This window comes from Eumetopias jubatus, unplaced genomic scaffold (assembly GCF_037043125.1).
Source record: "Eumetopias jubatus isolate StellerSeaLion01/CBP00866 unplaced genomic scaffold, mEumJub1_p1.0 scaffold_12, whole genome shotgun sequence".
Taxonomy (NCBI): Eukaryota; Metazoa; Chordata; class Mammalia; order Carnivora; family Otariidae; genus Eumetopias; species Eumetopias jubatus.
In genome coordinates, this window is record NW_028274818.1 from 56731793 (window position 1) to 56752956 (window position 21164).

Genomic DNA, 21164 nt, shown 5'->3' on the forward strand with positions numbered 1-21164 from the left:
AGGAGAAGACAGGAGGGAAGGAAGGAAGGAAGGAGGGAAGGAGGAGAGAATCTAGCAACAATGCCCCTGGTCAGCAGCTCTTCTTTTCTCAGGGTGGTGACAGAAGGCAGATTAGGAAAGGGGTGGGGAAAGAGGAGTGAGAAGGTGTGGGGAAAGTTGGGGGGAGGGGAGGAGGATGTGAAACTCAGTCTGAGAAATGAAAAAAAAGCAAGCCTTTCTGGTGGCACTCCACGCAGCCTCCTGAAGCACAGTGCACCCAGCTGTGGGCAAGGACCCAGACACCCTGGTGCTGAGTTGAGAGGCTGAAGTCCAGAAGAGCTAAAGAAGGACAAATAAAGCCATGGTGAGCTTTTCAGCCTCAAAGATTTCCAGACGCTCAGATAGAACCTCTTGAGATTGCAAAGACAGGTGACAAAGGACAAGAAACAACACACTTCATTTTTGGTTTTAACAAAGCCAAGAATTAAAAATGCTGAGTCTAAAAGGTGCTTCTAGAATCTTTCTTCTCAGATGTGATAATTTCTCTTCATTGATTTGTCTCTGGTGAGGTTCTTGAGGAAGTACTATCTTGTTGAAATGAGCACTTTTGCAGGTAAACATTGGGGCTACCTGAGAGGTGATACACTTCAGAAAATATGGTTTTGAGGTGTTCAGAGAACTTGTGGTCTGGATTCTGCAAAATGTATTTTTTAATTGAAAAAGAAATGAACTGCTTTTCTTTATTGGTGTCTGGCTATCTAATACTTTTAAGTGTTTGAAGCATCGAGCATTGTAATCCAGTGTAAGATTTTAACATTTAAATCTCAGACCTCAATAGTTCATTAAGCATCAAAGAACACCTTAAAAATATACGTATTAAATATCAAATAGTTTCATCTAACAGCTCAGCGGAAAGGAAGTACAAAAAATTATTGAAATGTAGAAAAAAATCAGAGTAGTAATAATCAGCAATCTAAGGCTAAAACGTGAAAAGGAAAAGAAACAACTCTATCAGTTTTGAAGCAAATTTAATACTACTTTTTTTCATGTACATCTAAGAAACCTCTTCCTTCAGACAGGGTTAGTGAGCATATGTATTTTATTTTGAACTTTAAGAAAGTTGCAGCCACCTCCTCAAAGTGCTGTAAAAATTGTGATTTAAAATATAAATCCAACTATAATTTTCTATTTTCTTTGCAGATATTTCCATGGAAATGTCAGAGCTCTCAGAGGGGCTCATGGAATATCTTCAAGTTGTGGGTCTGGACAGTGCTATGTTGTGGTACGTTATGGTATTTGTATATTGCTAAGCCCTTTTTAACTTATGCTTATTTTTCTTAAATATCCACTGGGTGCATGTAGTCACAGGGAAGAATATTAGATAGTTGTTAGTTCTATCCTTTCTATGAATGTCCTTTGCTTCTGTTACTTTTAATACTTCCCCCAGAAACCTCCTAAGCCTGCCACACCCTTGTGACATGGTCCAGATCCTGATAATCCCACAAAAGTCTTAATTATGAAGAAATAAAGTCAATTAAGGAAAATCTGATGAGAACTTTACAATCCATACCAAATATTTAGCAGGGTACTTTTATTTTTTTTAAAAAGATTTTATTTTCAAGTAATCTCTATACCCAACATGGGACTTGAACTCACAAGCCCAAGATCAAGAGTCACATGCTCTTCCAACTCAGCCAGCCAGGTGCTCTGTACTTTCTTTTTTTTTTTTTTCAATAATTTAGTGCATGTCAATGTCATTTTGACAATTACAGTGTGCCCTTTATATATATATATATATATTTTGTTCTTCTCCCATTAGTGTGATAAGTTTTATGTCTGATTCTTGAAGACTCTCCAGAAGTTGTTTTGAAACCTTCTTTACCCTTCCTAAGTAAGCTAATGCTTCTTGGCCCCTAGCTTAGATTTTGAGCTCTGGCCAAGCAAATGTGCTTTCCTCTGCCCCTGACACATTCCTTATGCCATGTCTGCCTCATGTCACCTGCAAAGCTAGTGCTCTTTTCATTCAGCAAGTGTTTTCCAAGTTCCTATAATGTGCCAGGCACTGTCCTAGGCACTGAGGATACAGCACTGAACCAAACGGTTTCTTCTCTCTTAGGACTTATATTCTGGTAGAATGTTCCTTCAAAACTCTGTTCCAGAGTTACATTCTTTACTCATTAATCATATCTGTTTCTCAGTTCTCTGTCCACTTCTGATATGTTTAATTGGATCAAGATTAATTATGTTTTCTTTGTATCTGTTATTCCTTGTTTGGACTCCTTAAGAGACTGTAAAAATTGGATCTATGTTTTCTTTGGTATTTCTCCATGGTTTTTGCCCTACACAGTGAAAACTCAATAAATATTGATGACCATGAAAACGTTTACCATAATGATAGAACAACATTTCACATAGATCATACCATGCTTAGAATGGCATGTGATACCATGAGGTCATTGCATAATTATGTGTTTGTTTTAGTTTTGTCAAAGCCCTCCTATTTGAAGAGCCCATATGATTATTAAATACCATCAGCTGAGTATTTTGTGCACAGAACACAATCTAAATCAATTTCATAATCCTGCAGCATTTGGTTTTGTAAATTATTCTTTTTAAAAAATATAGTTAGATATATAAGGCTTGAGCTACGTATTGAGGCTTTCCCAGAAGCAGCTCTTCTTGTGGTAAAAGATTACCTTTTTGATATGAAAGAGAATACTTAAAAGTATGTTGTTATTCCTGTCCTTATATTACTTCTCCCACAGAAACATAAATGTTGGCTTTTTGGAAATTATCCCAGGATAAAAAACTGGGCAGTAAGTTTTAGGGATATATATTATACAGAAATAGAAAAAGAAATATGAATTTCTAAAATACATTGGTTAAATTTCACTTGGAAAATTTTGAGGAAAAAATGAGGTTATGAAATAAAATCTAGGAAGCTACCAAATTTGCAATGAGCAAAAAGTATTATATATTACTGTGAAAAGTGATCAGGACCCGAAGCTCTAGGTTCCACTTAAAATCTGCAAATGACTGATTCTGTGGTCCTGGTTTTGTCATCTTTAAGTGGCAAGCTCAGCCTGGATTACTTCTAGGTTCTTTTCAGTTATAACTGAGAATCTGCATAATTCACACTCATGTCTTTCAGATTTCCTTGCACGTCATGGAACCAACAGCTGGATTTACCACTATTCTGAAAAATCCATGAACTGGGGGAGGGCTAGAAGGTACTGCCAAGAAAATTACACAGATTTAGTTGCCATACAAAACAAGAGGGAAATTGAGTACCTGGAGAGGACACTTCCCTTCAGCCACACTTACTACTGGATAGGAATCCGGAAAGTAGGGGGAATATGGACTTGGGTGGGAAACAACAAGTCTCTTACCAAAGAAGCGGAGAACTGGGGAGATGGAGAGCCTAACAACAAGAAGTCCAAAGAGGACTGTGTGGAGATCTACATCAAGAGGACCAAAGATGCAGGAAAGTGGAATGATGACTCCTGCTACAAACAAAAGAGAGCCCTCTGTTACACAGGTAGGGAGTGGCCAAAGTGGAGAGAATCATGGGACTCATCCCAGAGGGATGATAGGGAAGAAAGTAGTTTCTAGTACATTCTAAAATAAATCCAGTCCTCTAAAAAAATAAAAATAAAATCATGTCACTTCTGTGCATTTTTGGCATGTGAGGCTGCTCCTAACACCCCAAAACCACACCTCTAAATCAATTTACATCAATATGTAAGTGTATGTGAGAAGTAAGGCAGGGAAGTAGAAGCAGAGAGATGGGTCTGGCCAGGAGCTCAGACTCACATGACCCCCATTTCCTCACTGTAAGTTAGGGGGATTTATGCTCATGTTTCCTCCTTGGCTTAATCTTACATAACTCTATAGAATGAAATATTGCCATGTTTCATTATCTGTGGAGGATGGAAACTTCTGTTTTCAGTTCCAAAACAGTCAGTGTTTTTCCAAGTCATATTTCAACAATGAAACATAGTTAATTTGATCTCTTGTAAATTGGGCTTTCTACTGATTTAACAAGTTCAGACTTAATCTTTCTCTAGTACTTTCTATAAAGGAAGGGATTGTCAAGCCTATTGCAGAAATGGTTGGGGATGCGTCATCATTTAACCTACTTACAACATTTAAAACAAAGTATTCCAAGAGTTTCGAAGTATGTCACTAAGTTTCCCCAAAGTGTTATAGAGTATTGGCCTTGGTAAATTCATCCTATGTATATGTCTGTGGCTATATGGCCAGTATATTACATAAATAAAAAATTCTAGCATATGGTTTTATTGCAAAATAAGCTACAAATGTACAAATAAACCTTTCCTGTTCATTATAATAGTCGCAGCCAGAAAGTTTTCTATACCTGAAGAAATGATTATGAGTACTAAGAAGTAATCACGTTAAAATAATTTATTTCTCCCTTAAAGCTTCTTGTCAGCCCTGGTCATGTGGCAGCCATGGAGAATGTGTGGAAACCATCAATAATTACACGTGCAACTGTGATGTGGGCTACTACGGGCCCCAGTGCCAATTTGGTAAGCCCCCTTCCTCACTTGTTTCTTCCTATATATAGTTATAGGGGTTCTTGTAACTTGTGGATGTTGACTGGGACAAAATGATACTAGCCATTCCGAGAAATGAGAAGCTTTGATCAGAAGGATAAGCTTGCACAATGTTGTTACGTTTCCTGAAAGATTTCATAAGTCAGCATGAAGTTTCAAATCACTTCTTAACACGTCTTTTTGAATTTCACAAAGAAGGCAGCTTGGTAGATTCCTGTTCTTAGGGAACTCATAATCTAGCCAACTTGTTGGATTCATTAGAAGTCTAAAGCTTGAAAGAAACATTGCCATTTATTGTTAGGAGGGTGAGTTAACCATTAGGTAATCTTGCTTTTTTTATGTAATCCTCAAAGTTATGACAGGGCAAGGCTGAAAAAAAAAGTTCACATAATGATACAAAATATAGGTCAGAGAAATATAGTAATAAATCAACACATTTATTTGGGCTAGGTATTTAGGGGGATACAAAAACAAATCTATTATAGATTCTGCCCATAAAGGATTTGCAATTAGCTAGTGGAAATTATATATGCTCATAATTTGGTTTGATGGAAAGCAAGGCAAGCTGGAGTTTGCTTCCTAATGAAAGAATCTGGCCTTTATTTGACAATGGGAGGCCACTTAGCATCTTAAGACCTGCATTTGGTGCAATATTCCTAGAAGCAATGTGTAAGATGGATTGAGGAACAAAAAGAGAAGATGGAGAGAATCAGCAGGAGTCGACTGAAATTATTCACAGTCATGATGGTAGAAACAGAAAGGAAAGACTACATAGACTCAAAGTCAAGGAGTCTTTGACCCAGTCAACTCACTAGTGAAAGAAACATCAAATCCTTTGATTGACATTGATTGAGTTTCAAAACTACGGTTGAAGTATCTGGTGCATAGGATAGAAAATTATAAGAAGAGAACAGCAATGTTTATAAAGGATAAAGAATTAAAGCTAAAATAAATTTAGGGGGGTGGGGGGATGGGTTAGCCTGGTGATGGGTATTAAAGAGGGCACGTTCTGCGTGGAGCACTGGGTGTTATGCACAAACAATGAATCGTGGAACACTACATCCAAAACTAATGATGTAATATATGGTGATTAACATAAAAATAAAATAAAATAAAATAAATTTAAATTGGAATAGGTCTAACTCATTTCACTCAATTCCTACCCAATACTTTCACTTCACTTCTGAAGTTTATTTTTTATTATTTATTTATCCTTAATATTTTTATATTTTATTTTTTAATTCTTATATCATTGGCATGCCCATTTCACTCCCTTTTGTACATTTTATTCTTTTTTATTCTTCCAAATATGCTAAGTATATCTTTTGCGATGCCCCAAAGATTATAAAATCAATTGTCCCAGCCAGCTTTCCTTTTTGTATTTTTATCTCAGTATGAGGCACCCCATTTACATGGGTACTCTGGTATGAAACTCTTCCACCTCCCCTTACATTTATGCAAAGTAACACACTGTTCATTTTTATACCTTACTGTTTCTCTAATTTTCCTCCTACTTGTCAATTCTGCTACTACTGCCCTCATTCTTCCTAGATTATTGCTTTAGTTTCTTAGCTGAGTTCCACCAGGTTAAATTAGCTCCCCTTAAATATACTATTCATACTATAGGCAGGCTGATTAATCAAAAACAAACAAACATCACACATATACCTACCCTTTAATTTCTAACTATCATTTGTCCTACAGGATGAAATCTGAATGCCTCAAGCTTAGAGAAATGCTTAATACATCGTAGGTACTCATTAAATAATTGAAAAAAAGATAACAGCATTTTACCTTAGCTCCTACCTTTCTTTCTAATCTCATCTCCCATCAGCTCCTGCCTCCTCTTTCCTTCTAGTAACATTAAAATGCTTGTAGTTCTCCACACTTTTCACACATGCTTTGTATCTCATTGACTTGCTCGTGGCTTTCTCCCTCATTTTGCACATGGCTAACACACCTATTTGTCTTTAAGACATAGTTCAGGGACCAATTTTCTTCAGAAAACTTTCTTTGGACCCTAAGACAAGCTAAGTCTCCAAATTCCATGTTCCAATAGCTGCACATATTTCTCTCTTGTTTATCCCACATTTGTTGAAGTCATCCATGTACTTGTCTGTAATCCCTGGTAGACTGACAGCTGCTTGAGATCAGAATTATTTACCATTTCATATGTCAGCTTGAGACTATGCCTGGATATATTAGGCACTTATTTGCAGGCATGAGTTGAATTGGAGAACGTAAGTTAATTTGGACTTGTACTGTATATGGAAAATATAAAAATGTTCTAGTTCTTCAAGTCCATTCTTCATTGAAATCTCAAAAGTAAGGTCACAACGATGGCTCAAATTTGATAATCAATAGGACACAAGAGTTGAAATAGTTGTTCAAATGGCATGGCAGGGCCTAAAAATGTGAAGAACGATTTCCAAGGTTCAATTTGATCTACTATGATACCACAAGTCAGAGCAGGGAAATAGTTTCTGGAGGGGACTGGAGGTAGGAGCTAGAGAGGGTGAAGACAGAATCAAGGCTGAGATGTTGCCTAAAGCTTTCCCACTCTTTTTCCACACCTCCTGCTCCCAGCACTCTAATATACCTAGGAGCTCTGATGTGACACTTATTTCCAAATTGAGCTAGTCATTCCATGTGAACCTATGCAGGTTTAAACATCCTCTCCTCAGATAATGCCAACAATAATAAAAAGACTAGCTAGTGTTTAATTAGTTCTTCCTATGAGCCAGGTTCTCTCTTTTTTTTTTATTATGTTATGTTAATCACCATACATTACATCATTAGTTTTTGAGGTAGTGTTCCATGATTCATTGTTTACGTATAACACCCAGTGCTCCATGCAGAACGTGCCCTCTTTAATACCCATCACCAGGCTAACCCATCCCTCCACCCCCCTCCCCTCTAGAGCCCTCAGTTTGTTTCTCAGAGTCCATAGTTTCTCATGGTTCATCTCCCCCTCCAATTTCCCCCCCTTCATTCTTCCCCTCCTGCTATCTTCTTTTTTTTTAACATATAATGTATTATTTGTTTCAGAGGTACAGATCTGTGATTCAACAGTCTTACACAATTCACAGCGCTCACCATAGCATATACCCTCCCCAATGTCTATCACCCAGCCACCCCATCCCTCCCACCCCCCACCACTCCAGCAACCCTCAGTTTGTTTCCTGAGATTAAGAATTCCTCATATCAGTGAGATCATATGATACATGTCTTTCTCTGATTGACTTATTTCGCTCAGCATAATACACTCCATTTCCATCCACATCGTTGCAAATGGCAAGATTTCATTCCTTTTGATGGCTGTATAATATTCTAGTGTGTGTGTGTGTGTGTGTGTGTGTGTGTGTGTGTGTGTGTGTGTGTGTATGCCACATCTTCTTTATCCATTCATCTGTCAATGGACATCTTGAGCCAGGTTCTCTTTTAAGCCCTTGACTTACATTAGATCATTTAACTCCCATACCAATTCTAGGAAGTTAACACAGTCATCATGATTCCTGTTTCTTTTTTTTAAAAGATTTTATTTATTTATTTGAGAGAGTGAGCAAGAGAGAGAGCATGAGGAGTGGGGAGAGGCAGAGGGAGAAGGAGAAGCAGACTCCCCACTGAGCAGGGAGGCCGACGTGGGATTCAATCCCAGGAACCTGGGATCATGACCTGAGCTGAAGGCAGACGCTTAACCGACTGAGCCACCCAGGCGCCCATGATTCCTCTGTCATAGATGAAGAGATTGAAGCTAGAAGGGTTAATTTACCTTGTGCCAAGGCAGAGCTAGGATTTAAACCCCGACATCAGGTTCTCTTCACACTAGCCAATGCTGTTTCTTTTCTTACTGCAGTGATTCAGTGTGAGCCTTTGGAAGTCCCTGATTTGGGGAGCATGGACTGTAGTCACCCCTTAGGGAACTTCAGCTTTATTTCCACATGCACCTTCAACTGCTCTGAGGGAACAGACCTCATTGGGATTGAGGAAACCACTTGTGGACCTTTTGGAACCTGGTCATCTCAAGAACCAACCTGTGAAAGTGAGTAACTCTTCAGACTAGAGGTTTTGTCATGGCCCGCCTTGGGTTTACAAACTGAGATAATGCAGTAGAGACTTGCTAAGAAGTCTCTGTCCTCTTTGGAACATAATTTAATCTAACTTAGATCACACTGTGATATTTTTTAAAGGGATTGTTGTTGCTCAAATCAAAAAGAAAAACCACAAACAAAAAACAACCAAATATCTCTGAAACCATCTCACAATATGTACATAATTTCAGTAATACATGATGTGATTATAACGTAATTTTTATTTTAGTTTTCTCATTGTCTTGGCAAAAATAGTCTTGCTGAACCTCAGTTAATGTTGGTTGTTCTGTCCTCTCAATAACCCTTTTTATGTGGCATCTTACTGAACACCAACCAATTTCCTTCCCCGGGGGGTTGAGGGTTTTGGTGTTCTTCTTCTTCTTTTTTTTTTTTTTAAGTGGGCTCCACACCCAGTGTACCCAACATAAGGCTTGAACTCACAACCCTGACTGAGATCAAGACATGAGCTTAGATTAAGAGTCAGACGCTTAACCACCTGAGCCACCCAGGAGCCCCAGTAGAAGGTTCTTTTGATTGTTTTATTTGGTTTATTCTTAAAATCATTTTTACTTTTCCTCCTCTGTGAACTCTCAGGGGAATAACAACTATGTGAAAAACAAACACATAGTCTCTTGATCTTTTTTTTTTTCATTTGAAATATGGTGGGTTTTTCTTTTTAACTGTCAAGAAGACTATCCCTATATGGGTGAAAACCTGTGGCATCTGAACCTGTGAAGTTTTAGTTACATTTTCTACATCTATGCATCTGACTCACTAATTTTAAGTAGTTTAATTCTCAAAAAATTATCAAAATCATATTGAATCATAAAACTAAGTTGACCAACCTGCTGAATTTTACAAAAGTTGAGTGACCTGCTTCAGAGAATTGGGGTGTTTTTCAACACTGTTTGTCAAGTGAAAAGGTGGGAATTCTCTGCATTCACTGACCGTATTACATGAGAGCTCTTGAGGCCAAGGCCATGTAGCATGGCACACTTCCAGCAGTGCTGGAGAGTTACCAAGACTGGGGCAAGAACCTGGAGCAGCCAACTCTACCCTCTGCTCCCCTCCTTATCACCTCCCAAGGACTGTCAGTGCTCCTGGCTTCCCCTCTGACTCACCATTCTCCATTATTCTCAAGAAAATAAAGCCTGGAAGCAGCATTATCAGAACTAATTTTTAGAGATTATAAATGTCTAGATTCAATCAGGTGGTTCTACAGTTGAGTCAAGCAACTTTGGCTAAAAACCTTTGGTCAAGGGAGGGTCCCTGCTCAGAAATACTGCTTTTTTCTTTTCCACTGAAGTGATTCAATGTGAGCCTTTGGAGGCCCCTGATTTGGGGAACATGGACTGTAGTCACCCCTTGGGAAACTTCAGCTTTACCTCCACATGCACCTTCGAATGCTCAGAAGAAACGGAGTTAATCGGGGACAGGAAAACTATTTGTGGATCATCTGGAAACTGGTCAAGCCCTAGTCCAAAATGTCAAATTTGCCCTGATATACTGAAGATTTAAAAATGGAGTTGGTAGATGGGGAGATAATGGGGAAAGATAGATTAAACTTTTAAATTTCATTTTGCTAAATGTGTATGGCCTAAAGATAAATTTGTACACATTAATTTACTGTAAAATCCTGGGCTGTTCTAGGTCTTCCTTCAATGGTAGCCATTTCTTTCTTCAGCTGATTTTCAACTCCTGTCTTAACTCTTAACATCTAAAGGCACTGTCTCTGACTTATTTCTTATTCATTCTTCTATTCTACTACTATCTCACTTCCGTTAGTCCATTAAAATGTCCCGACAACGGTCACCAGTGACCACCTAATTCCCAAAATAGTGGATATTTCTCCATTATCACTAAGCTGATGCCTCTGTAATCTGTGTATGAGAAGGACTCTGTCTTCCTCATTTCCATTGACTCTCCACTCGACATGGTGCCCATGCTAAATCAGGTAAATAAATAAGTTGTCCTCTGTTTAGATCATCTGGGAACTTGAGCCTTTTTTCTATTATACATTTGGGTGTGAGAGTGGAAGCACCTTGAAAGAATTCATCAAAGTAACACCAAGAATAAGGGACACAGACCCTGTACTAATATGCAAAAGTACGTTTGTTTAATTCATGGTATCGGAACGTAGATTTTTTTCATATGGGTAGTTTTTCAACAAAAGCTCCCAAATGAACTTAGTTTACTCTTTCAAGGGATATAGGTGTATCCATCCACTTATTTGTGAAGGAAGTAGAAATATGTGGTAGGACCACATCATTTAAAAGACAGTTTAGTGTAGGTCCTTGGCATGCAAACAACAAGTGCATATATTTGCACAGCTGTTTCAAAGTAAAAGCACTAAAAGTTTCCTATGATTGATATGTTACCTGGTTCAGATCACTGGCTTTTATTTTTCTTGAAGTCTTATTAGACATGTTAGGTCTTCTCAGTGTCGTAGTATCCCAACTATTGAACAAAGCCATGGAAATAAATACAATGAGGACCACTTTTTGCCAAGATTTTTAGGTACTTCTTCTGGGAGTTCCATGAATTGCAAATCTGGAGACTAAGAATTTATAGGCATTGGGCTAGAAAATTTGTCCTGTCTCTGCCTCTACTGTAGGCTCATCGTGTTCTTTCCCATGCCAGTTTCATCATCTATCAAAGGGCATCAAATGGGCTATTACTGGGAGACGTGGGGAGGAACAAAGCCTAATGTCACGAGATGGCACTAAGTACATAGTGCTGTGGCCTCGTGATCTGTTTCTTTCTGATCTCTCTTTCAGAAGTGGACAGGGGTTTCTCAACGATCAAGAACGGCGACTATAACCCTGTCTTCATTCCAGTGGCAGTCATGGTTACTGCTTTTGCTGGGCTGGCATTTATTATTTGGCTGGCGAGAAGATTAAAGAAAGGTATGTGAGTTTGCCTTCATATGAACGTAATACAATTCAAAGTGGAAAAAATATAGAAACACACAGGAAATTAAGTATGATCAGTTTAACTGAAGCAAAATACCAAGCTCTGTGTTCTATAGACATCATCCCTGAGGATGTGTGAGACAGCCCATGCACACTTCCATTAAAACAAGTTGACTGATTTGTGATTTTCATCTGACAAACCTTTTAAAAATGCCTACTGTCTTCAAGGCACCATGCTAGGGTGATAATAGACAAATGAGATATTTTAATGGTTCTTTGCTCTTCTTTAATTCTGAACAAAAAGGATGCATAATCTCTGTCCTCTAAGAGCCTAAATGCCTTTGATCTCAATGCTACAATTCCACTAGAAAAGGAATTTAATGTCCAATAAGGTTTTTAAGGCACTGTTCCCCAAAACCTGAGTCACATATCTGTCTGGCTTCTTACGTGTGGGAATTGCATTGTCCCTGGAAAAAAATCCTCATGTTTTCCCCCCATGTCTATTCACTGAGGTCACAGTTCTAACCAAATGCACTGCATTTGCCTCCCCTCCACTCTGGCCAAAATGCACTGCATTTGCCTCCCCTCCACTCCCCTCCACTCCCTGAAAAGGGAATGAGGGCTGTTTGAGAAGCCAATAGCTACTGCCTGGCACAATACATGGGACACCATCAGGGAAAAACAACAGCATCACTCCCCTCACCTCCCTTCTGAGTATGCCCAAACCTTAAAGCAGGACCGACTTGCTGGTTATAGGCCCACAGTCTGTGGCAGGCCCTGAGTATGCACTGCCACATTTGGCCAAACTCACCTGGCAGAAACATTTAAGACTAGGAAATTCATGGACATTAGCAGCTTTTGAGATATCGCTGCCTTAAGTTCAGAGGCCATCAGTGATCTCAAAATAACTGCTAACCCAATGTTTGGTATTGCCTTTCTATGGAGTCAGTTGATTGCCATTTTAATTTTACTTCCATCAATTAATTAGTATGTATTCTGTTCAATGAGTATGGTCTATAAAGGCTGCCTCTCACCGATCCTCACTGCCAGTTGCAGGAATATTATCTACCAATCCCCAATGGTCTTCTACTGTGATCTGATCTTTCATTCCAAATATAAGAATGATACTAGATTAGTTTTATAACCAACCCAGAAAGATGATGGAAGGGGGCACTGTTGATGTACAAGAGCTTCCTTAGTGTCAAGTGAGGGCACTGAGCAGTTCAAGCGTCTCTGCTCCTGCTCTTGGAAATTCTGCTAAGACTGGATCCCATCATCTTACAGTATGATATGAAGTACTCAAGTATTACTCTAAGGCACAGGAAGAATGAGATTTTTTTTTCTCCCGCCATTGATTATCCTTTCCATTGAGACTTCAGAGCCTGACCGCAATTGTCCTTTTTTCCCTCCTACCTTGGATGATGGTGACAGAACTGAGGGGTAGAGAATGCAGTGGACCATTACACACCACCCTCTGGGAGACGGGGCTGTTCTCTAAATAACCTTTAAGGATTTGGGGGCTGGGAGTCACCTTAATAAGTAGGATATCCCCAAATTCCAAAGTCTTTTAATAACTGTTAGTAGAATCTAAAGACTAGAATGAAGTCACTTGTATTCAGTGGCAGGGTGTGGGGTGAAGGGTAGGGGTTAGTTGACGAAGGTGGCTCTCTCAGCAGGGGTGAGAAAAGCAGTGGGGTTGTTTTTAAATTTTTTTTTACCTTGGAGTCATTTCTGTACAAGATCTCAAACTGATAACCTGAAAACTACATGCCCTTGCTGTGGGAATAAGTGTGGGGCAAACAGGAAACAGATAACGGGCAGTTGGGCTAGATAAATGTATGCCAACAAAAAGAACCAAAGCCCCAGAAGATCACTGACTCTGTAGGAGAGTCAGGGTATCTTTAATGTAGCATTTTAATAGCCTTCATTTGTGGAACATCTTCTTACATTTCCAATTTTCAAGTGACTTTATCTTCCAACGACTGTAGTTGTAAGTTAGTTCTTTGCAACAAGAAGAATGTTTTTCCTATAGAACGGTGTTAGGAATGATGGTTAGGTTCCCAGGCTAACCCCTCAGAGCTTTTCTAACTGTGTAGCTGACACATTTACAAGAAAAAAAAAAAGTTCAAAGCCATAAATCTGCATGTGTATAGTAGTTATCAACTCTGAGGAATTCATACGTGTTTTGGGTTCAGCAGGCTGGAAAAAGAGGGCAGGTGAATATTTAGGACATAGTAGCCAGTGAAATGACTAGATTCTTGACTCTGGTCCTGCCCTTGGATGGATCTTCTGAAACTGCAGTTTGACACCTGCCCTCCTTGTCTTGATATCCAGGCTTTTGCTCCGTTCTTCTGGAAAAGACATAAATGCAAGCTCCAGAAATGCGTGCCAGTCTGTATGGGCTTGTGTAGAAACAATTTCCCCCCTCGATAACCATTCTCTGATTAGTCGTTATCCTTGTCCCTGTTTGATAAATAAGGAAACTGAGGCAGGGATTTTAGGTCAAATGTCTCAACTCCCATATCAGCAGGGGCCAGAATCAGAGAGCAGACTCCCATCCACACATGCCCCTTAACACCAGTGGTCTTCAGATTAATGAAGCTCTATATTTTCTCTTGGTTGGAAGAACTCCCCACCTGAACCAACCCACAAGGTTAGAACAAGACATGAAACTGAACACATGCCCCTTAGTTCCTTTTTCTTCAAAAAGAACTCTCTCAGTAGTAACAGATTCTTGCTCATATATTGTTATGTGTGTCACTGTTCCTAAAAGGAAAATATATTTATATGAAGATAAACAAACAGAACCTGAAGTTAATTAAGATTTAAGTTTCTTTGCTCAAATGCAAACAGCCAATGTCATCAGCAGGCTGAATTTTGGAGGAAATGTGTAAAAGAGTAAATTCTAACATTTTAAAGGTTTAAAACAATATCTGAGCGCTGTGTATGTGGTAGGCCCTGACCTAAGTAGTTTGAATACATTTTATTTTACCAACTCAGTGAAGAATCATGCTCCTTTCACAGATGAAGGAACTGTGGCTTGAGAGGCTAAGCAGCTATTCAGAGACACACCACAGTTGATAAAACAGGATTTGCACTCAGACTGGATGATTCTAGAGCTCCAGTTTATAGCCACTGAAACACAATGCTTCCCAATGACTTTTTTTTTCTCAAAAAGCTTTTTTTTTTTTTTTTTTTGCTTTTATTTCCTCTGGAGTCCAACTCTGCAGTTCTTTCATTAATCTATTTATTTATACTCTTTTCTTTTTCAGAAATAATGTAAGATGGTTTATGAAATGTATTCAACACAGTAAGTTAAAATTAGTTTAAAAGTAGGTAAGGAAAGGAAGGCCAAAATTTAGGGCATAAAAAGAGTTGGAGCAAGAGGTGAAGTCAGTACACAAAAATGTGTGTCAAAGGCCTGTACACTTGATAGAAAGGGTCTCAGCTCTGGCTCTGTTTCCCGGCAGCCAGTCAAAGAAGGGAGCATAAGTAGTTATGATATTTACTGTGTTTGTAAGATAAAAACACATCAGTTACTCAGATGAATGAGTAATTCCTACCACTGAGACCCAAGTGAAATTTCTTTGTGGATTCTCACAGACAAGGTGGTGTGAGACGTAATGACACATATTCTTACAGTATTAGTAGCCAAGTCTCTTAGGGAAGAATCTGCAGGTGGGCTGAGATGGCGGACGGGAAGAGGTAAACACGTGTATAGGCATAGTGGGACTGACCATCAGGCAATTCGGGCTAGACTTCCTTCTCTATGATCAGCATAAAGGATGAGATGGAATGCAGAAGCATCTGTATCAATGAGTCTATTATGTATGAGGATATACCACTGTTTGAATTAACACATTAAGCCAGCATCTCAAATCCCTTTACACACAGCTGGGGTCCACCAACAAATACACAATACACCTCAAAAGCCAATTTTGGGAGTAGGACTCTGCCTTCTCTCTTACAATTGGAATTGTCTACTTGCACTGATGCCATTTTTCCTATTTCTTCTATTTTTAGGTAAACAGTCCCAGAAAAGGTAAGTTTCATCAGTGAGAAGTTTCTACATCTGTTGATCTTTTCTCTACCTGCCTTGAGACACTTCCTGTTATAGCTAGACATGTTAACTCCTTAGTAACTATTTACATGAGGTCTCATTCAAATGAAGTTTCCATATAAAGTGATAATCCACCAGCCTCCTCTAAAAGCTGTGCTTTTGGCTTTTTTGTGTGTGGGTGGTTTTGTTTTAGTGCCAGGAGATTAGAATGATTGATTGAATGAATGAATGAATGAACAAATAATACCCTATTAAGAAAGGGCAGTTATGTGAAGGGAGCTCTTTCTGATTACCCCTGAATTTTCTATAAGGATTGGAAGCATGATGATTTATCTCTTCTTGTCCTAGAGGAATATAAGGGCAATACCAAATACAGTGTTTGGGAAACATTCAATTCATCAAGCATTTATTGAGAAACTAATAAATCCGAGGCCCTAAAAAGGTATAATTCTGGACCCCAGGCCTTCAGTGCCTAGTATAAGAATGTCAATGACTACTGCTCTGATAAGCATTGACCTTCAGAAACGTGGAAGAGGTAGGGAACATGAATTCTGCCTGTGGCTTCCGCAATGAGGCAATTTTTTTTAGCTTGGTCTTGAACCTCAGATTTTTTCAGCTGGAGAAACATAGACTGAGAAGTGATGCAGGCATATGTAAATACACGGGTCAGTGGGCAGAAGTGAACATGGCAAAACATTTCTCAGTTTCAGGGGTTCAGTGACTTGCTTAGAGATTTTGGGAAGGAGAGTATAAGTAGGAAGAACTATGAAAGTGAGACTTTGGTGACATACTGAGGGCCCAGTTAGAAAACTGAGCTCATTTTAAAATGCTGGAAGAAGCGGGATGGTCCCTGAGGATGTTGGTTGCTTGTTCAGGCAACCATGCTACCAACCACAAATTGTTATGAAGAAGTTCTTACTAGTTCAGTGAACTGTAGCTTTGAGTGCAAAAGAGAAACCATGAGATTCAACTAGAGGGAACAAACTGAGGGTTGCTGGTGGGGAGATGGGTGGGGGGGATGGGGCGGGTGATGGGCATTAAGGAGGGCACGTGATGTAATGAGCACTGGGTGTTATATGCAACTGACGAATCACTAAATTCTACCCTGAAACTGATAATATCCTATATGTTAACTAAATTGAATTTAAATGAAATATTTAAAAAAGAGAAACTGGGGAGATATAAGGCAACATAAGCCAGATCATAGAGTAATTTATAAGCCATATTAAGGAGCATGGACTTAATCCTCAGGTCTTTTTGGATAAAGCAGGTGAATGTCATGCTGAAATTTTCACCTTATGAGGATCATTCTGCAAACAGGGGAGTTGGGTGAGCCTGGAGGCAAAGAACTGATTTGGAGGCATTTGAAGTTATTAGGTTAAAGCTGATGGTGCCTGTCTAGAGAAATAGCAGTGAGGTTGAGTTCATGAGGTAAGAGGTAAAATCAAGTGAATATGGTAATTAATTCACTAAGTGAGAGAGAGAAGAATCAAAGAAGTCATCGTGGTTTTGATTGGGAACTGGTGGATGGTTACTGTCTACACTATACTATTTACTGAGAAGGGAACATAAAAGAATGAGAAGTTTTGGAGGTGAAGATCATAGGTTCAGTTTTGTCTGTGTTGAGCTTTAGGTGTCTGTGGCTCATCCACAGTTGATTGGTTCAATCTGTTGCACAGGGGCCACCTTGGGGCAGGAGAGTGGATCTGGGGATTCTCACATTCCAGGAAGTTAACTTCTCTTTTGGGAGCAGGTACAGTCATCTGGGAAGGGTGTGGAGTGGGAGAACAGAAGATGATGTGGGAGAGAGGGCAGGAACCTGGGTAAAATCCATATCAAACGGGTTGACAAGAGGCACCTGGGTGGCTCAGATGGTTAAGCATCTGCCTTCAACTCTGGTCATGATCCCAGGGTCCTGGGATCAAGCCCCACGTTGGGCTCCTGGCTCAGCGGAGAGCCTGCTTCTCTCTCTCCTTCTGCCTCTCCCCCTGCTCATGCTCTCTCTCTGTATCCCTGTGCCTCAAATGAATAAATAAAAAAATCTTTAAACAAAACAAAACAAAAACGGGTTGACGAAGGAAAAGGAGAATGGGGAGAAGTTGCCAGAGAGGCAGAAGGAAGATGAGGAGAGTCTGGGTTATGAATGCCAAGGAAAGAAGGAAGTAGAAATTGTTTCAAGGGCTTCTGGGAGAGCCAGTAAGTTCTCACTGAATGTAACAAGGGTATAAGTGCAGAGACTGTTTTGCTTGAGGTCATGATGGAAGTCTGATAGCCAGGTATTTAAGGTTCAGTGGGGATGAGGAAGTAGAAGAAGAGCGTGTAAACCATCTCTTTTTAAAAAGCTTGCCTAGGAGATGAGACAGGAACTGGATGACTGGATAAGAACATCAGGTCAGTGGAGGTTCTCATATTCTATTTTATTTTATTGCCCTGTCTTCCATTCAATACTGTAGATGGGGACCTAGACCCTTCTCTGGGCTGGGCTCCCTATCTCTGTGGGCAGGAAATCCACAAGATGTAAAGATCTCTTTCATGCTCACACCCACTGAGTGAAAGTCTTTTCTGGCACAATCCACCCAGAGCTGTTTTCTCGTCACAGGAACCACCTGTTTTTTAATTGCCACTAGATGGAAGCAGATCAATTCAATTTTTTAGGAGACCTTGGGGGACAAGAAGAGAGGCTGGCAGGAAGAGTATTAGCATTAAGTTCATTACCACACTCAGCTAATTGCCATATTAAGTTTAACGGCTCACTGATTTTTATAATGAATCAATCAATAGTTGTTTATTGCATACTTTTGTGTTGGAACAATGCTAAACTTGACTGAGACATCAAGAAGAGTAAGTCCTTGACCCTGACCTCAAGGAGATTATTATCTAGTTGAGTAGTGAAGACAAAAAAATATTTTCAGAAAAATATAAGGCAGAGGATGGTAACAGACAATGAACTCTGTGTTAAAGGACTTTTTCAATACAGAAGAAGCTTGTTGATCACAGAAAATCTTATAAAGAAGGTGGACCCTGGGTTGGTTTTGAAGAATGGATGGGATTTAGGTGTATGGAGAGAAGCAGGGGAGACTACAGGGAAATGATTTAAACATGCTATGGTAGTGGGGCTGGGACAGTGTGTTCAGGGGACAGTGACTGGAACTGCCAAGAGTCCAGGGTGTAGAGGAGCTGTGAACAGAAGTTGGAAAGGAAGGCTGGCCCCATCAAGATAGGTCCTGAATGCATCACTAGATGTTCTAGAAGGACTTAGCAAAGCAGTATTTACCCAGCTGCCTTGAGACACCTCTCATTTATTGACCAAAGTGACTTTAATTCATAGAATTATAAAATTTTAGGTCTTGAAGAGATCTTGATGGACATCATTTTCAAACTCTCTTTATAACTGAGCTAAAGAACTTTCCTATATGCCCTGAGCTAGTGACATAGTTAAGATAATTGTAAACATTTATGAAACATTAATTCCATGCTGCACACTGCTCCGAGTGTTTTAGGTGTCTAAAATCATTCAACGTTGCCCACAAGCCTGTGGGGGAGAAGTACTATTAATACTCTTATTTTACGTGAATGAACTGAGGTAAAGAAAAATAAAATATCTAGTCTGAGGTCACTGAATAAATGACAAAGCTGAGATTTATACCCATCTGGATCCAAAGATCATGCTTCATCCTTATGCTTCTAGAACGCAGGACTCAGTGATTGAGCTCTAAGTCCCAGACACCCTCCTCTCCCAGTGATGCAATGATTTTTCTCCCCGAAACCATTTGTGATGGCACTGAGGAAGGGTGGGATGGAAGAAGTAGAGTGTGTTTCTAGAACAAGCCAAACATAAAATGAAAACCATCACACTAAATATTGGAGCATTTCTTTAAAGCCCTGGCGCCAACCTGCATAGTCCTGTGTGCTCATCCATAAAAGCTCTTCACTGGTGAATGACCAACACCTAGGGCATTTGTGGTTTCAATTCTTGCCAGGTTATTTTCACTCTTCTGCAAATTGGTTCTGTTTACCACCTCATTTGGTTTCTAGTGTCTAAATTCTGCCTGGGTAAAGCTACACCCAAGATACACAGGAAGATACGATGCCAACCTCAGTGGAGGGTATATGTGAAATTTTGTTTTCAGAAACATTTTTATCTCTGTATTGGCAAGCACATTTGCAGCTGCTGAACTGTGGTTTACCCTGGCAGTTCATCATGAGAACAGTCTCAGAATCTGGTTCTCCCTTTGAAAGGTGCTATTAAGACATGCCATAATTGCCTCCCTCCTCCCTCCCCCCTCTTCCATCCCCTGCAAGAATGAGACAACTGTGTCACACATACAAAAAGGTGTCATTTATTTCATGAAACTAGATTTGTAACCATTTCCTTAAATCATGTTCCACCAGAATCAGGCATTTAGAGTTACTACCATACCTTTCATAAGTTTTGATTTTTCTCTAATTTTTCTATTTGAGCATTGTCAACTTCTACTTTTCATTGACTGCCCACTGCTCAAAATCTATCTAAAATGGCCTTCATACTCATTTGATCCTAAAACAAAGGTTGTGCCCCAGAAATGTCTCCAGGTGTGGTCCATGGACCTGCAGCATGAGCATCACCAAAGAGCTTGTGAGAAATACAGAATCTCGGGCCCCACCCAGACCTACTGAATCAGTCAGCATTTTAACACCACCTCTGGGTGGCAAGCACCTGCAAGTATGAGAAGCATTGCTTTAGGGTTTTCTTCTCATTCCTTCACCTTAGTGAATGCCCTGTGTCTTGTCCAACCTATCTGAAAGGCATTTCCTTCACTCCTTTTCTGACGTTCAGTGAATATTTACCTATACTAACACTGTTAAGTTTTACAATTTTTAATCTCCTTATTTTAATTTATATTCTCCTGTTTTTCATTCAGCAAAAATGATCCATATTAAAGCAGTCTCTGTGAAAAAAAATTATTGGGATACTAAAGTGTCACTGGATCCTTCAAATCCCTCCCTGAAAAGTATCACATGGTGGTGTCTCCTATATTGAAGATGGAGTGCTTCTCTTTCTGTGCATCTGGAAAGATTTCTACAGGATCAGCAGCTGTTTCTGCTCCCTACGTGCCCCTCACCCACCCCTGCACCCCTGCCTACAGTTGTGCTTTATATTGCTTGTGTTTATTCTCTTTTTCATGGACCATGAGGGGAGAAGATGGCTTTGGAATATAAAGATGTCCGATTTTGCTCTCTATCTTGACTCCACTTCCAGTTCCAACTCAGTGCTGTACCTGATGACCTTCTGTACCTGATGACCTTAAATACAGTGGAAACTTGATACATGTGTTCCTACAGACTCAATTTTGTTGCAAGTCACATTTTATCTCCCCTGCCCTCCAGTCACCTCTAGGGGTACATTCTTAGAGATAAGTTCACAAAAGTGGTGTTATCCAACTCCAGCAAAATAATGAGTTTCGGCTCCCAAACAGAGAAAGTCCTACTTGCACAGTAGCCTCACCTTCTGTAAATGGAGGCCATCCTATTTAATTGCCTCCAGCCTCCCCACCTTCTCTCTCCT

The 21164-nt window shown here is 39.7% G+C and overlaps 1 protein-coding gene across 2 annotated transcripts; it reads left to right on the forward strand.

Annotated features, from left to right (window-relative positions):
- The first annotated feature begins 204 nt into the window (after positions 1 to 204).
- On the forward strand, positions 205 to 20924 carry SELL (selectin L). Of its 2 annotated transcripts, XM_028123047.2 has the most exons (9): positions 205 to 343; positions 1180 to 1261; positions 3131 to 3517; positions 4422 to 4529; positions 8413 to 8598; positions 11425 to 11553; positions 15583 to 15601; positions 17299 to 17372; positions 20521 to 20924. In XM_028123047.2, the coding sequence occupies exons 1-9, from the start codon at positions 341 to 343 to the stop codon at positions 20637 to 20639; spliced, it is 1107 nt and encodes a 368-aa protein (XP_027978848.1). In that variant the 5' UTR covers positions 205 to 340; the 3' UTR covers positions 20640 to 20924. The 2 variants fall into 2 exon arrangements, with proteins under 2 accessions (XP_027978848.1, XP_027978850.1); XM_028123049.2 differs by lacking the exon at positions 17299 to 17372 and having other exon boundaries at positions 20521 to 20639.
- Positions 20925 to 21164: the final 240 nt, after the last annotated feature.

What these genes read in the sequence shown, in the direction of transcription:
- SELL (XM_028123047.2), top strand. An exon ending in CTGGACAGTGCTATGTTGTG is followed by an intron (nt 1,262 to 3,130) that starts GTACGTTATGGT and finishes CATGTCTTTCAG; the next exon opens with ATTTCCTTGCACGTCATGGA. An exon ending in GAGAGCCCTCTGTTACACAG is followed by an intron (nt 3,518 to 4,421) that starts GTAGGGAGTGGC and finishes TCTCCCTTAAAG; the next exon opens with CTTCTTGTCAGCCCTGGTCA.